The sequence below is a fragment of the Hyperolius riggenbachi genome, chromosome 2 (genome assembly GCF_040937935.1).
Source record: "Hyperolius riggenbachi isolate aHypRig1 chromosome 2, aHypRig1.pri, whole genome shotgun sequence".
NCBI lineage: Eukaryota > Metazoa > Chordata > Amphibia > Anura > Hyperoliidae > Hyperolius > Hyperolius riggenbachi.
In genome coordinates, this window is record NC_090647.1 from 503,039,876 (window position 1) to 503,053,918 (window position 14,043).

At 43.3% G+C, this 14,043-nt stretch overlaps 1 protein-coding gene across 3 annotated transcripts in view; it reads right to left on the reverse strand.

The window, feature by feature from the left end:
• Nucleotides 1-4,371: 4,371 nt before the first annotated feature.
• HTR1F (5-hydroxytryptamine receptor 1F) overlaps nucleotides 4,372-14,043 on the reverse strand; it is a 354,262-nt gene continuing 344,590 nt past the window's right edge. For all 3 annotated transcript variants that reach the window (XM_068266101.1, XM_068266102.1, XM_068266104.1), the window contains one exon: nucleotides 4,372-8,075. In XM_068266101.1, coding sequence (XP_068122202.1) covers nucleotides 6,944-8,035 — 1,092 coding nt within the window. In that variant the 5' untranslated portion in view covers nucleotides 8,036-8,075 and the 3' untranslated portion in view covers nucleotides 4,372-6,943. The remainder of the gene's footprint in view (nucleotides 8,076-14,043) is intronic.

The following is a 14,043-nucleotide window of genomic DNA, read 5'->3' on the forward strand; positions in this document are numbered from 1 at the left end:
CACACCCATTTTTCGGTGTGGCGCGCTGCTGAACGCACAACGGAGCTCTCATGTTTTTCGGCGCACTGCGCGTGCCTGGGGGGGGGGGGGGGGGGGGGTGTCTGCGGCTCTAGCAAGAACCTTCGGCCCTCCACCATGGGGTCTGAAAAAGAAATGGCCCTTCATGCCCGTGAAGTTGGACAGCACTGCCCTAGAGCATTCTGGGAGACCAGGTACACTTTAAGGGTAGGGAGTGAGATAGGCTTTTAGACATCATCCCAGTAGCTCTCTATGAGGCAGAATACTCTTAGCCTAGGTTCACTACTGAGGGGTCAGTCATGTGTTACAATGTGTGTGAACTACAATGGATACTGGCCATAGACTTTAATACAAAGCTGCATGCAGCGAGTTAGAATAATTTGATCAGTCACAACACAGCACTGTGAACAAGCCCATAGAATTGTGTAGGCAGTGGGTTGACATGCAGAACTATTCTGCAATGCAACTGAGCACTGTCAACAGGGCCTAAATGTTTCTCATGCAGTCGCGTGAGCTAAACCCCACCCACCATCCAGCCTGAGCTTTGGCATTCAATGTTATTTTGGTGTTGTATCATTTATTTAGAAAAATAAAATATATACAGGCTGCAACAATCCCATGTCATTCCTTTTATATCTTGTCTGAAAAATAGGCAAATTCAAAGAACAATTTCAGATACATAAAACCAATTATGTGTCTGTCCACTTAGGGAAATTGATAGCACTGCAAGAAAACACTTGTTAATGGATGAACAGCAGCAGTCTTTTCATGCAAATACAGTACATAAAGAAAACATGTTGTCTTGACCATAAATTAGGATATCCTTTAATTTCAGAAAAAGGTAGTACGTGCATAAAAATGAAAAGCAGGCCCTTACCTAATTGTCCAAACTGCATTGCTTTCTTTTTTTTTAAAATTTGAGAGCCTGCTTGATTTGTGCACACAGATATGTCTTGATTTACTAAGGTTAGAGAACATTGGAACTAAAACAAGGCAAATATTACCTGTGTTAATCTCTGAAGAGCAGAGTCTGGCTCTCCCCACTGCATCTTGTTTACTGCAGCTCAGTGCTAAGCTCTATATAGAATCTGAGGCTGTTCAAATATGGCAGCTCTAGAATACAGTACATGTGTGAACAAGAAAGCTGGGTTGACTTGTTTTTTTGCTTTTTATGCTCTGATTTTAATGCACCATTGTTATTTTTTTGCATAATTTTGGCACTAATTATAGAGCATGCATTAATGTGTGGTAGAATTAGAGCATGGTAGTCGACTAATCAACTAATCTGTATCACAACTACCCCACATTATGCTTCATATCAAAAATGTACTTTAAAAGAGTCATCAGGCAAAAACAGCACCCTCCTTCCCGTGTCAGCGGCAAGGGGCTGGAGGAAGCCCCTGGAAAGTAGAGCGGGAGGGGGCAGGTTCTGGACTAGTCCATCTCTTAATGGGGATTCCTAGGTACTTATTTACAAAAGCGCTACCTGAAAGACAGCTGTCACAAGAGCGTGCAATCAAGTAGGGAAACTGGCCAGCATCTTTGTAAAGCTCCTTTCCAGGAAGTGCTTTTGAAATACTGAGAATCCCCCATGAGACGATTAACTAGTCTAAAATGTCAGCTCTGTCAGATTTTTACTACCTACTGAAAGTGACAGCATCATACCAAAAAAGTAATTTATAGTGCATTTTACTCTTACTTTATATGTATGTATTTTTTTTTTTTTTTTTGCAATAGTTGTCCTTAAATTCGCAGTAATAGTCTCATAAAATAACCACTTTAGGTCCTGAATCTAAATCTTTGGCCACTTAAGCCATCTCAGTCAGAGCCATATACAGTGAACAACATGCCATATCTTTCTTCACACTGTATCATTAGCTAAAAGCTGAACCGGGGTTAGGCTGAAAATGAAGTCAACCTTGTAGTCACGCTACTTTACGGCAGTGGTTTTAGATTAGCTGAGCACCAGAGATCAACTCTACTGTCTCATGCCAATCTCTTATTTCCCGTCACTTAGGTCTGCCTCTGTTTTCTTAGTTTGGGAGGAGTCTCTCTTAATCTTATCTTACATATTTGCACTCGGGCAGCAGAGTTTGACTTGTTTGGCACAGACATTTTAGATCTACAGATATCATTGTTATAAAGTTCAGGCCCCACCCTCCCAGCAGCATCACTTCATTGCCTGAACTAGACCCAGTAGTAATCCATACCCGCTCTTTGGATTTAGGATTAATATCCTAGCAGTGACTAGCAGCCAGAGGGAGCATTGCTACTACAAGTTGAGACTACCCCCTTTGGCCACAAGAGGGCAAAGCATTATTGACAGCAATAGCTTTGTGTACAGTTCAGCATTCATTGCAATTAATGTTGGTTGAACTTGACTTGGGTTGCTTTAGATTCAGTTTGGCTGAATAACTCTCAATGTTTGGGTTAATTTAGACGCTAACATTGAATTCCATTGAAGTTCTCAGGATTTTCCAATGGTGCATGCTTGTGTTGGTTACCATCAGTTTCCCATTCATTTTCATGGTTTCCATCTGTTCCTATTAGTTTACCATGCTTATGTTTAAAACAGACAAGAACCCATTGAAATGGAGATATTAACGAACAAAAACAGATGACTGCTGCTGGTTAGATAGCAGAGATGATCAATCTGAGATGCAAATGTTTCCAGCTTGAAAATGGACCAATCAATTTAAACTTGGGTGGGACTTGATTGGTCTATTTTCAAGCTTCAAAAAAATTTACATAATTCTGCATAAACTCGGAAATATTTGCATCTCATTGATCATCCCTATTAAACAGACACCTGAATGCAGAAATCCAAGTATTTCTTCGGTTGGCTTCAAATGACAGATGTTTAAGTCAAACGTGAGGGTAATCGGAATTCCAACTCCAACTCTAACTGTAAAGGTGGCCACACATGATACAAATTTTCTTACATTTATTTTCAATTCGAAAATTACGATCAATTTTTTGATTGATTGTAATATTTGAAAAATCTGACCAATGTATCACACGCATGTGTTCAATTTTTCCACAGTTATGGATTTTTTTTTAAATGCTGAAAAAAAATCTATTAATCAATAAAAATAATAATCAATAATAAAATCAATAAAAATAATCAATAAAACTGACAATTTAACCTACACCATTCTATTGACATAAAGATCAGAATAATCAGCCAATCCCGATCAATGATAAAAAAGGGAAATTCAAATTTCTTGCTTGAATTACGAAACTTTTACATTTTTCTGTTAAAGCAATAGTTTTTATCTTAATTGCCGTTACATAAAACGTTTTATTGTATTATGTGTGGCTACCTTACTAGAGATGCACAGCAGTGTCTAAATCAAAGCTGTTAATGGAGGGTGCAGCTAAAGCACAGATGTCAAACTCCAGTCCTCAAGGTCAAATCCATGCCAGGATATACGATGGACTGAGAAATGGAGAAATGTGTTCTGCTTGATAAACCACACCCTTCCTGAGTCAGTCCCATCAGTCAATATGAGCTGTGCCAGAAATGTGTGAGGATCTCAGCCCTTGAAGACCGAGTTTGACATCCCTGAGCTAGAGTGTACACAAACAAATCTCTCTCCTGATGCTAGGATTGGCTAGGCTCCTGCATCTGACCAATGGGCGATTACAGGCAGCAAATGGGAGCTGAGCAGAGCTATTGTAGGGAAACGTCTTTGTAATCTTCCTTATACTTTAAATCAAACTTTTCACATACCTGAACAATATAAAATAAGCATACTGTGAATAATAATAAAGCATGACTAAAATTGAACACATGAGCTTCTTAAATAGTTCCAAAGTTATAAGATACTGAATTCACAGTAAAGACAAAGGGAATTAATTTAAAGAGAACCCGAGGCGGGGTTCTGACAATGCAATCCACTTACAGAGGCTGGGTCTGCCTATACTGCCCAGCCCCTGTTGCTATTTCAATCCCCCCTAAGTTCCCCCTGAGCTCTGCAATCCTCCATAAATCACAGCCGCGCTATGCGGGCTGTGTTTGCATCTGTACTGTCACTCTGCGTGCTCCCCCGCCTCCTGCATAGCTCCGGTCCCGCCCACGTCCCTTCCCTCCAATCAGCGGGGAGGGAAGGGACGCGAGCGGGGACCGGAGCGATGCAGGAGGCGGGGGGAGCTCCGAGACTGACAGTACAGAGGTAAACACAGCCCGCTGTGACACACTGCGTGTCGGCAGCGCGGCTGTGATTTATGGGGGATAGCAGAGCGCAGGGGGGCTTAGGGGGGATTGAAATAGCAACAGAGGCTGGGCAGTATAGGCAGACCCAGCCTCTGTATGTGGATTGCATTGTCAGAACCCCACCTCGGGTTCTCTTTAAAGTCAGATTACAGTCTCAACGTCAGGCTGATGCGTCACCACTCTCCGGACTGAACTGTCCAGCTTTTATATGCCCAATTCAGCCCATGGAAGCTGGGCAGTTTAGTCCAGAAAGCATTGATGAGTCATCCGTTGCCATGGCGACTTGTCTACTCAGCAGAAAAAGGCAAGGGGGGAGGGGGCACAGTGAGGAGGCCAGGGCAGAGCAGTTCTCTTGCCTGGCAATGATTTCTTTTGCTGGCTGCAAGAGCAGTACATAGTTATACTGCTTCCAGCTAAGAAATTCAACTTTATGAAAGGTGGGGAACGTTTTGAAATTCACTAGTAAGTAACTAAGAATAGGTGTTAAATTTTGATTTTGTTAGTTTAACCCCACTTTAAAAAGCCTCTACATTGCTGGTATTCATTAGAAACAAACTTGGCCTAGATTCAATATTTAAAATGATATACTATTGGCAAAAGTTTCCAATTCCAACCTTTGCTTGGGTCATAGTTAGATCTACTAAGGAACCCATCTACTTAGGGACCAATAGAAAAGTATGGGATGCAAAAAGGGTAGGGCCAAGCTTAAAGCATACCTGAAGTGAAAATAAACTGACGGGATAAACAAGCGTATCTGTAGTCCTAATCCTACATAGGACTTTGTTGGTATCCCAAACTCTTAATTTTTTAAAGTTTTGACTGCAGTGAATGATAATAATCGTTCAGCTCCCATACAGACAAATTCTGAACTACTAAACTTATGTTTCTCAGACACACCATAATTTTTTGACCTCTGAGTTATGCAGTTCTGACCGCAGTCCAACTGGCAAAATAACTATCATTTAGAACCCCGTCATTTTACAGTGAGCAACAAGAAATAAAGGGAGACAGCCCAGTTTTATGTCGGGCATATACCTGATTATCTCATGTCACATATTACTTCAGGTACCCTTCTTCGTTCACTAAAGGCATGAAAAAAAAACCCTTATAAATTCATATTTAGACAGGCAGTTTTCGGTAAAGATAAGCCCTCACTGGGCCTGATCCAATTCACTTTTTCTCAAAGTTTTCTCCTAGTGGATATTTTCACATCTTGTCAATAAAATGCAGTTTAAAGGGAAGGTTCAGGGAGGGTGGAGAAAAAATAAAAATCAATTCCCACTTACCTGCGCATGCGCAGAACTACTGCGCATGCGCAGTACAGCCCGGCGGACGTCCGATGACGTCAGAGCGCCGGCGTGGGACGCAGAAGTGCCAGGACTTGGAGAGCAGAAGAGCCCGACCTGGCAGCCGGCCTGGCCAGGTCGGGTCGGCCACCGGAGACCACCGGGAGCCTGCGGAGCGGCGGCGAGGGCACCTCCTGCCTGCCACGGGCTGGAGGAAGCCCCAGGTAAGTGGAAATTGATTTTTATTTTTTCTCCACCCTCCATGAACCTTCCCTTTAAGCCATCATCAAGCAAGAAAATGCTCAGAATGATTTTGACAGTACTTTTTTTATCAACTGTACTTTTTGGTACTTTTTCAATTCCAGAGTGCTAAAAAGTTATCTCCTAGAAGAAACTTGGGCGAAAAAGTGAATTGGATCAGGCCCATTAGGCCATATGCAATAATTTCCCTTTTCTTAAGTTTTCTCCTAGGTGATATTTTCACACCTTACCAATAAAATACATTTTAAGCCATGAGCAAACAAAAAAATAGACAGTACTTTTTAGTAATTTTTCAATTGCAGAGTACTAATAGATTATTGAACAGGAGATAAAGAATGATGTGGTAGATAACTTTGGAGAAAAAGTAAAATGCATACGGGCCATTATGTCTTAAGGTGGCCATACACTGGTCGATTTGACATCAGATCGACCAACAGATAGATCCCTCTCTGATCAAATCTGATCAGAGAGGGATCGTATGGCTGCCTTTACTGCAAACAGATTGTGAATCGATTTCAGCATTAAACCGATCACAGTCTGTGGAGCTGCCGCTGCAGCCGCCCCCCTGCATACATTACCTGCTACGACCGGCGCGAGTCCCCCGGTCTCCGCTGTCTTCTTCTCCGCGCTCGGCTCCAGCCTCACTGAACTTCCTGTCCGGGGAAGTCTAAACAGTAAAGGGCGCTCTACTGTTTAAACTTCCTGCCGGGACAGGAAGAAATGAAGCCTGCCGGACTCGGAGCCCAGTGGAGAAGGAGCAGCGGTGACAGCGGGGACACGCGCCGGCGGAGCAGGTAATGTATTGCTGCTGTATTGCGTCGGTCGTCGGGCATTCGAACGCCGCTATCGACGCACTCCCGACCCGCCGGCGATCGAGCGAAATCTTCCGCATGGACGGATCAACGGGAATCATCAATTTCGGCCGGAAATTGATCGTTCTGTCAACGTTTGTGCAACGGTTTCACAGAAGATTCGATCACAGTGATCGAATCTGCTGTATATCGGCGGGAAAATCGTTAGGTGTATGGGCCCCTTTACTTCGTTGTTTGCTCAGTTTGAATGTCTCAAGTTTGTGAAAGGTTTGCTTTAAGGTCCTACAGTAATGTAACACAGCTTTAGAACAATATATCAAGTCTCAAAACAAAGCTTTTCAAATAAACTTTCATAGGTAGTATCTACAGCGTATTAGTTTCTGGAATGCTTTTTTAAAGTCTTCATTGAAGATGGTATAAATCAGGGGGTTGATTAAGGAATTGAGGTATCCAAGCCAGGTGAGAAAGTTGTTCATATCGTCAGACACAAAGCATGCATCACACAAGTTAGCAATTAATTCCTTGACGAAGAACGGAAGCCAGCAAATTACAAAAGCCCCCAAAATCAAGCCTAAAGTGGTGGCTGCTTTGCGTTCTCTATTACTGGATATCTTTTGTCTCCTTAAACCTTTCTCAGGCTTCATTTCACCTAGCGGATTCCTTATCGTGATGTGGATCTTATCAAAATCCATCGAATGGTCCGAGAAAGATTTCTCCGCTATGCACAAGGTAGAACTTTTCCCACAGGCCTCCAGGAGGACTTGCCCATTTTGTTCTCTCTCACTTCGAGTAATATTCCTTTTCTGATACAACGATTTTGCAGCTTTGTAAATTTTGTAATAGAGTATAAGTATCAACACCAAGGGGATATAAAAGGCTCCGAATGTAGAATAAATCGTAAAAGCGACGTGATCGTGCTTAATCATGCATTCATCATCACGGTTGTGTGTTTGGTGCCGCCAAAACAAAATTGGCATAGATATGAATATTGATAAAATCCACACTACAGCAATCATAAAGGCAGCATGCTGCGGAGTCCGTTTGCGGGCGTACTCCACAGCGTCGGTAATAGCTCTGTAGCGATCCAGTGCAATTGCTGCGAGATGCAGTATTGAACATGTGCAACACGTAATGTCTACACTCAGCCAGATGTCACACACGGCTTGACCCATGACCCAGGTCTCCTTCACAATGTACATAATGCTGAAAGGCATCACCAGGACGGCAACCAGGAAATCGGTGACTGCGAGGGAACATATCAGATAGTTGGCAGGGTGATGAAGTTTCCGTGTCACGATTATTGCAGCAATTACCAGAGAGTTTATTGCGGTTGTCATCAACGTCAAGATAGATAGCGACAGTGAAACAAGAATTCTGCTTGTGATCCCTTTTGTGAGTTGCCCTGAAGTGCAATTATATTCTGTTGTGTTTAGAAGATCCATATTCCCTCTAAACACCAAGTTTACAGGGAAGAGTTGATATCTGAAAAATAAGGAAAACAGACGATTAATGGATAAGGCAATGAAAAGAAACTAAAGAGTGCCTTGGGCATTCTGAATCATAATGCTTGAGTTGACAAGACATACTGCCATATAGTGCCATTGGGCATAGATCCACCAAACTTTCTGATGCATTATCTCTCCTTATCTGTTTTACCTAATTAATTATCTCTCCTTAATTTTTCTTAGGGCTGGTTAACATGGGATTCTGCAGGGCAGCTGATGATGGATCATTTAGCCAATGCTAAACACTTTTCTGCTATTGAGCAGAAAAGCATTTGCATTGGTTTCCGCCTTTCATCATCATGTTTTGATCTCCTAGGGTGACACGAAACTGTGCAAACACAGCCGATACTGGATGCTACATGTAGCATCAAAGACCAAATTACGGGATCTACCATGAAGTTTGCACAAACTACGCCAATTACCGTAGTTTAAAAACCACTTCAATTCATTTGACATTCCTTTCAAATGACCCTTTCTTTGCCTGCCGAAAATTATGCTTTTACCGCCTGTTTAAACCAGCCCTTAAAGAGAATCTGTAAGAAAAGAATGCCCCATGGGGTACTAACCTGGAGAGGGGGAAGTCTCTGGATCGTAATGAGGCTTCTACTGTTCTCTTCAGCCTCTGGGATCCAGTGCTGGCAGCCCCCAGTGTACGACAATATTTACCAAGTGAGGCGCCTGCACAGTAGTGTGGACCTGATCAGGCTCAGCTATTTCCACCTGAGCCCCAGGGGAAGCTGCTGCAGTGCAGGAGCGAGGCTTGGTAAATATTACTGCACGCAAAAGCCCCTAATGCACCTACGCCACCTGCCGATAAGCTTATCAGCAAATTTTTGTGGACTGACAGCGCTGGATACCAGAGTCAAAGGAGGACGGGGGAAGCCTCATTAGGATCCAGAGGCTTCCCCCTCCCGAGGAAAGTACCCCATAGGGGCACTTTTCTCCTTATGGATTCTCTTTACGCTACATACACATGCTAGATTAAACCTGTCCAGGGAGGCCTATAAAGACAGGCTTGTATGAGAATCAAATGAAAATCTAGCACATGTACAGGAGCCTCCCAACGGCATGTAAAGATTGGAAGTTTAGGGACATCTTGCACATTGTTCTCCTTGCCTACCGGAACCTGCTCCATTGTGCGTCGTGGTTCCACCATAATAGGCACTAGGTTTAAGTTGTACATATGCTAGGTGGAACTTGGCCCCAAGCAGAGCAGCTGGATGCTACAAAATTTACGTCACTGTTAGTTGGTCTCTAGTTGATAAAAAAATTAGTAAAGCCTTAAGGTGCCCATTATCGATTCAATATTTCCATCAGATGACATGATTCAAGTAGATTTGCATGATTGAAAGTCATCAGAAGGTAATTATTGGTTGTTTGCATTCAACAGACAATTACGGAATTTCTCTCTTTAGATACGATTGCAAAATTGAACATTCGGATCAATGAAATTTTCTATTCCAGTCGATCATAGAATCATTTTACATCTATTTTCTCCACATTCTGTGTGGTTTTCTGTACAATTCAAAAGTAAAAATGTGATTTATAGATATCATCTTAGGAAAATATTGTACCGTTAATGGGCACCTTTAAAGGCAGAAGGGCCAAACAAGTTTTTAAAAAAGTAAGTGAAGAGCAAGAAATAGAAATAATGTTTGCTAAAATGATTGCAAAAATGTTGACCTGGAAAAGTCTGGTAAAACATAAGTGTAAGTTTAGTTTGCAAGGCATCATCTCCCCTTTTTCATGTGTTGCTCCCCTTTTGCAGCCTTCTCTTTTATGTTTAGCAGCCCTTATTTCACATCCAGGTGCCACCTTATGCTGCAGCCGCCCAAGGTTCGGGCCTATGTATCATTTCCAGAATTTGGCCCTGTTCGTTTTATTACAGCTATCTATTTATAGATAATAATAGTGTCTTCCAAGAAAAAGGTTGGGAAATAGGGGCGTAGCAATAGGGGTTGCAGAGGTTGCGACCGCATCGAGGCCCTTGGGCCAGAGGGGCCCTGAAGGGCGTCCCTCAACTGCAGTATTAGCTCTCTATTGGTCCTGTGCTCATAATAATTACTTCTACAGATACTTTGAATCGTGGTAATCATTCACAAGCTGCTCCCCATCCCCTTCTTGCACCTCTGACACTGTAGTTGCCATTGGCAGGTTTTGGTGCCTCGTATCAATTGTTATGTATAGAGTGCATGGTGGCCCCAATGTAAAACTTGCATCGGGGCCCACAGCTCCTTAGCTACGCCACTGTTGGGAAAATGTACTTTTAGGGCTGGTGCACACCGAGCGGCTTTTTGGGCGTTTTCAGATCCGCTTGCGGCTGCGGATCTGCTTGGTCAATGTATCTCAATGGGGTGGTGCACACCAGAGCGGCAGGCGTTTTGCAGAAACGAAAAATGCCTGGGTGAGGCATTTTTTGGATTTCGGATGCGTTTCTGCCTCAATGTTAAGTATAGGAAAAACGCAAACCGCTCTGAAAAACGGCACTTCAGAGCGGTTTTGCAGGCGTTTTTGTTACAGAAGCTGTTCAGTAACAGCTTTACTGTAACAATATATGAAATCTACTATACTGAAAACCGCAGCAGCAATCCGCAAAACGCTAGCAAAACGCCTCATAAAAATAAAAAAAAGCGTTTAAAAATCTGCTAGCATTTTGCGGATCTGCTAGCGGGTTTTGGTGTGCACCAGCCCTTATTCAGTTTGTAATAATAATGCATGCCTATAGTAATGGTATTTTTTATTTTTCTTTCGATATGTGTTTGTTTGATGGTGTGCCATGTTTTATGCTCTGCAGGTCACATCGCTGGTGGGAATGACCACTGCTCCTTTTTATGTATCATTTAGTTCAGAGCCTAGCATAGCATGTGGTGGATCACATTTGCCTTGACAAATAAGAGCACGGCTCAGCCCTAATCCTTTCAGCCTATTTACATTCTGTGTGTTTAGGAAATATAGGACATCTGCTGCTGCGGACTCTCAGCTATTGTATGACCAGCCTTCAGTTAGCTTTACACATGCGGAGTTATTATGTATTCTTTTAGCTGTTCAAAAACCGTAACTTAAAGAACCTCTGTCGCAAAAATCTTAAAATGTAAAATATATGTAAACATATACAAATAAGAAGTACGTTTCTTCCATGGTAAAATGAATAATACATTACTTTTCTCCAATGTTGCTGTCACTTACAGTAAGTACGTTGTAGAAATCTGACAGAACTGGCAGGTTTTGGACTAGCCCATCTCCAGATGGGAAAGGGGGGGGGGGGGTTCTCAGGGTTTTCTTTATTTTTTAAAAGCACTTAGTGAATGGCAAATTCTCCATCCAACTGCCAAAAAAAAGTGAGCAGGGAGGCTGGCCAGCATCTTTCTATAAAGCCTATTCAGGGAGTGTCTTTATAAAGTATAAAGGTCATGCTGAGAACCCGCTACGGAGAGATGGACTAGCCCAAAATCTGTTGGTAATGTCAGATTTGTACCACTTACTGTAAGTGACAGCACCATAGGAGAAAAGTTATTTATGGCTCATTTTACTCTGGAAGAAACATACTTCTTATTTGCAAATGTCTACGTATATTTTAAATTTTATGATTTTCGCGACAGAGGTCCTTTAAAAGACACTTGAGGTGAGAGTCATATGGAGGCTGCCATATTTATTTACTTAATACAATACCAGTTGTTTGGCTGCCCTGCTGATCTCTTGGGCTGCAGAAGTGTGTGGATCACACACCTAAAACAAGCATGCACCTCATCTTGTCCAGTATTTGTCAGAAACATGCTTGTTCCGGGCCTATGGCTAAAAGTATTAGAGGCAGTGGATCAGCAGGACAGCCAGGCAATCTGCACTGTTAAACCTATTCCGTAACGATGTAGTTGAAATATACATCCTACCAGTAGCTGTATGGCTCTGACAGGATGTAGATTTCAACTATTTTCCGCCGCCGCACACTTACGCTGTCCTCGCCGTTAACGCTGCTGTTCCATTGCTGTACCTGCTCACCCTGCCATCTCCACTCTGCTGTCTAAGTGACAACAGAGCTTCTGCATTTTGGTCAGTACTCAATTTCATTGGCTCCTGACCTTGTGATTACTGTGAGCCAATCACAGTAATCACAGGGTTGAAAAGATTAAAAGGAAATAAACATGGCTGCCTCCATATGTCTCTCACCTTGAATTCCCTTTAAGTCAATGACAAAGTTTTTCCTGCACGGCCATACTGTAGCATATTTTCATATTATTATATACAAACAGTAGCTAGTTTTGAAAAGATATGCATCTCTGTTAAGCTCTGTACACACCAGAGCCGGATTAAGGCTAAATGGGGCCCTAAGCAAAGTAACTGATTTGGGCCCCCCATCATGTCGTAATAGAATCAGAAGATGCAGCTGCACAGCAATATGTCGCACACACCGGGCAGCCGAGCTACTGGTTGCTATGGGCAACAGCATGCTTTCCTCTGTGGGTGCACAATGCAGGGAATAGCAGCGGCAAAATGCAGAGTGAGAGATGAATGGCTGGGACATTTGCACTCAGGAGCTGGGGCACCCCTGTGAAGAGGGCGCCAGATATCACAGCAGCAGCACTTTCCCCCTGCATCTCCAGCCTGGCAATAGCAGAAAGCTCTGGACACCGCCAAACCAGAAGCCGTTCCCCAGACAGAATTACATAACCACTCCCACCACCGAACAACCAATTTCCTCCCAAACTAGACAGCCACCATGCAGCCTCCATCCCAGTGAATACGATAGTCCAGCAGAGAAGGCAGCCGCAGTGGGGGAGAATGACAGCACCAGATGAATCACATTCACCTATTGCGATCCAAGCAATAGAGGTCCCGTCATCCGGAGCCCATCTGTCTCCTCTAGAGTGCTGCCACTCTGTTACTACTACTATTACTACTTCCTACTTCATGTCTGATCTGAGAATCAGGAAGTTCAGAGCGAGCGGCTGCACTGTAGAAGAGACAGATGGGTTTCAGATGACGGGATCTCTATTGCTTGGATCATGGATAGGTGAGTGAGCGTTTGCCATCTGCTGCTATCATTCTTGCTGCAGCTGTGGTTCTCTGTGGGAAGGGAGGGTGGAGTGGGCAGCGGCAGAGCGCACAGTAGCAGGAGGGGGACCTAGGAGGAGAGCCTGGCTCTGAAGACAATCAGCAGCGCACGGCATCATTTGACAAGACAAGACAAATAACATTTATATCGCGCTTTTCTCCTGGTGGACTCAAAGCGCCAGAGCTGCAGCCACTAGGACGCGCCCTATAGGCAGTAGCAGTGTTAGAGAGACTTGCCTACGGTCTCCTACTGAATAGGTGCTGGCTTACTGAACAGGCAGAGCTGAGATTCGAACCCTGGTCTCCTGTGTCAGCGGCAGAGCCCTTAAAGGGACTCCAAGCAGTGCCTGTGGATATGCCTTTAAGCATACCCACAACTAATTCATTACATCCTCACACCTACCAGCATGATGTTTGTAATTATATCCCCCTGGGTTCCTTATATTTCATTGCATTGTGCTGAATCGAGCTGCCAACTTTGGAGAAAAGTCGTCCTGTGGCCGTGATTTCGATCGTGAAAATATCAAAAACTAAAAGGCATAGAGCAGCCGTTTATATATCATTGGAAAGAGGAGAAAAAGAGCTTTAAAATGATATGCATCTTTTTATAGTTACTGCACTGCTCAGAGTCCCTTTAACCATTATACCATCCAGCCACCGCTAACTTTGGAGAAAAGTCGTCCTGTGGCCGCGATTTCGATCGCGAAAATATCGAAAACTAAAAGGCATAGAGCAGCTGTTTATATATCATTGGAAAGAGGAGAAAGAGAGCTTTAAAATGATATGAATCTTTCCATAGTTACTGCACTGCTCAGAGTCCCTTTAACCATTATACCATCCAGCCACCGCTGACTTTGGAGAAAAGTCGTCCTGTGGCCGCGATTTCAATCGGGAAA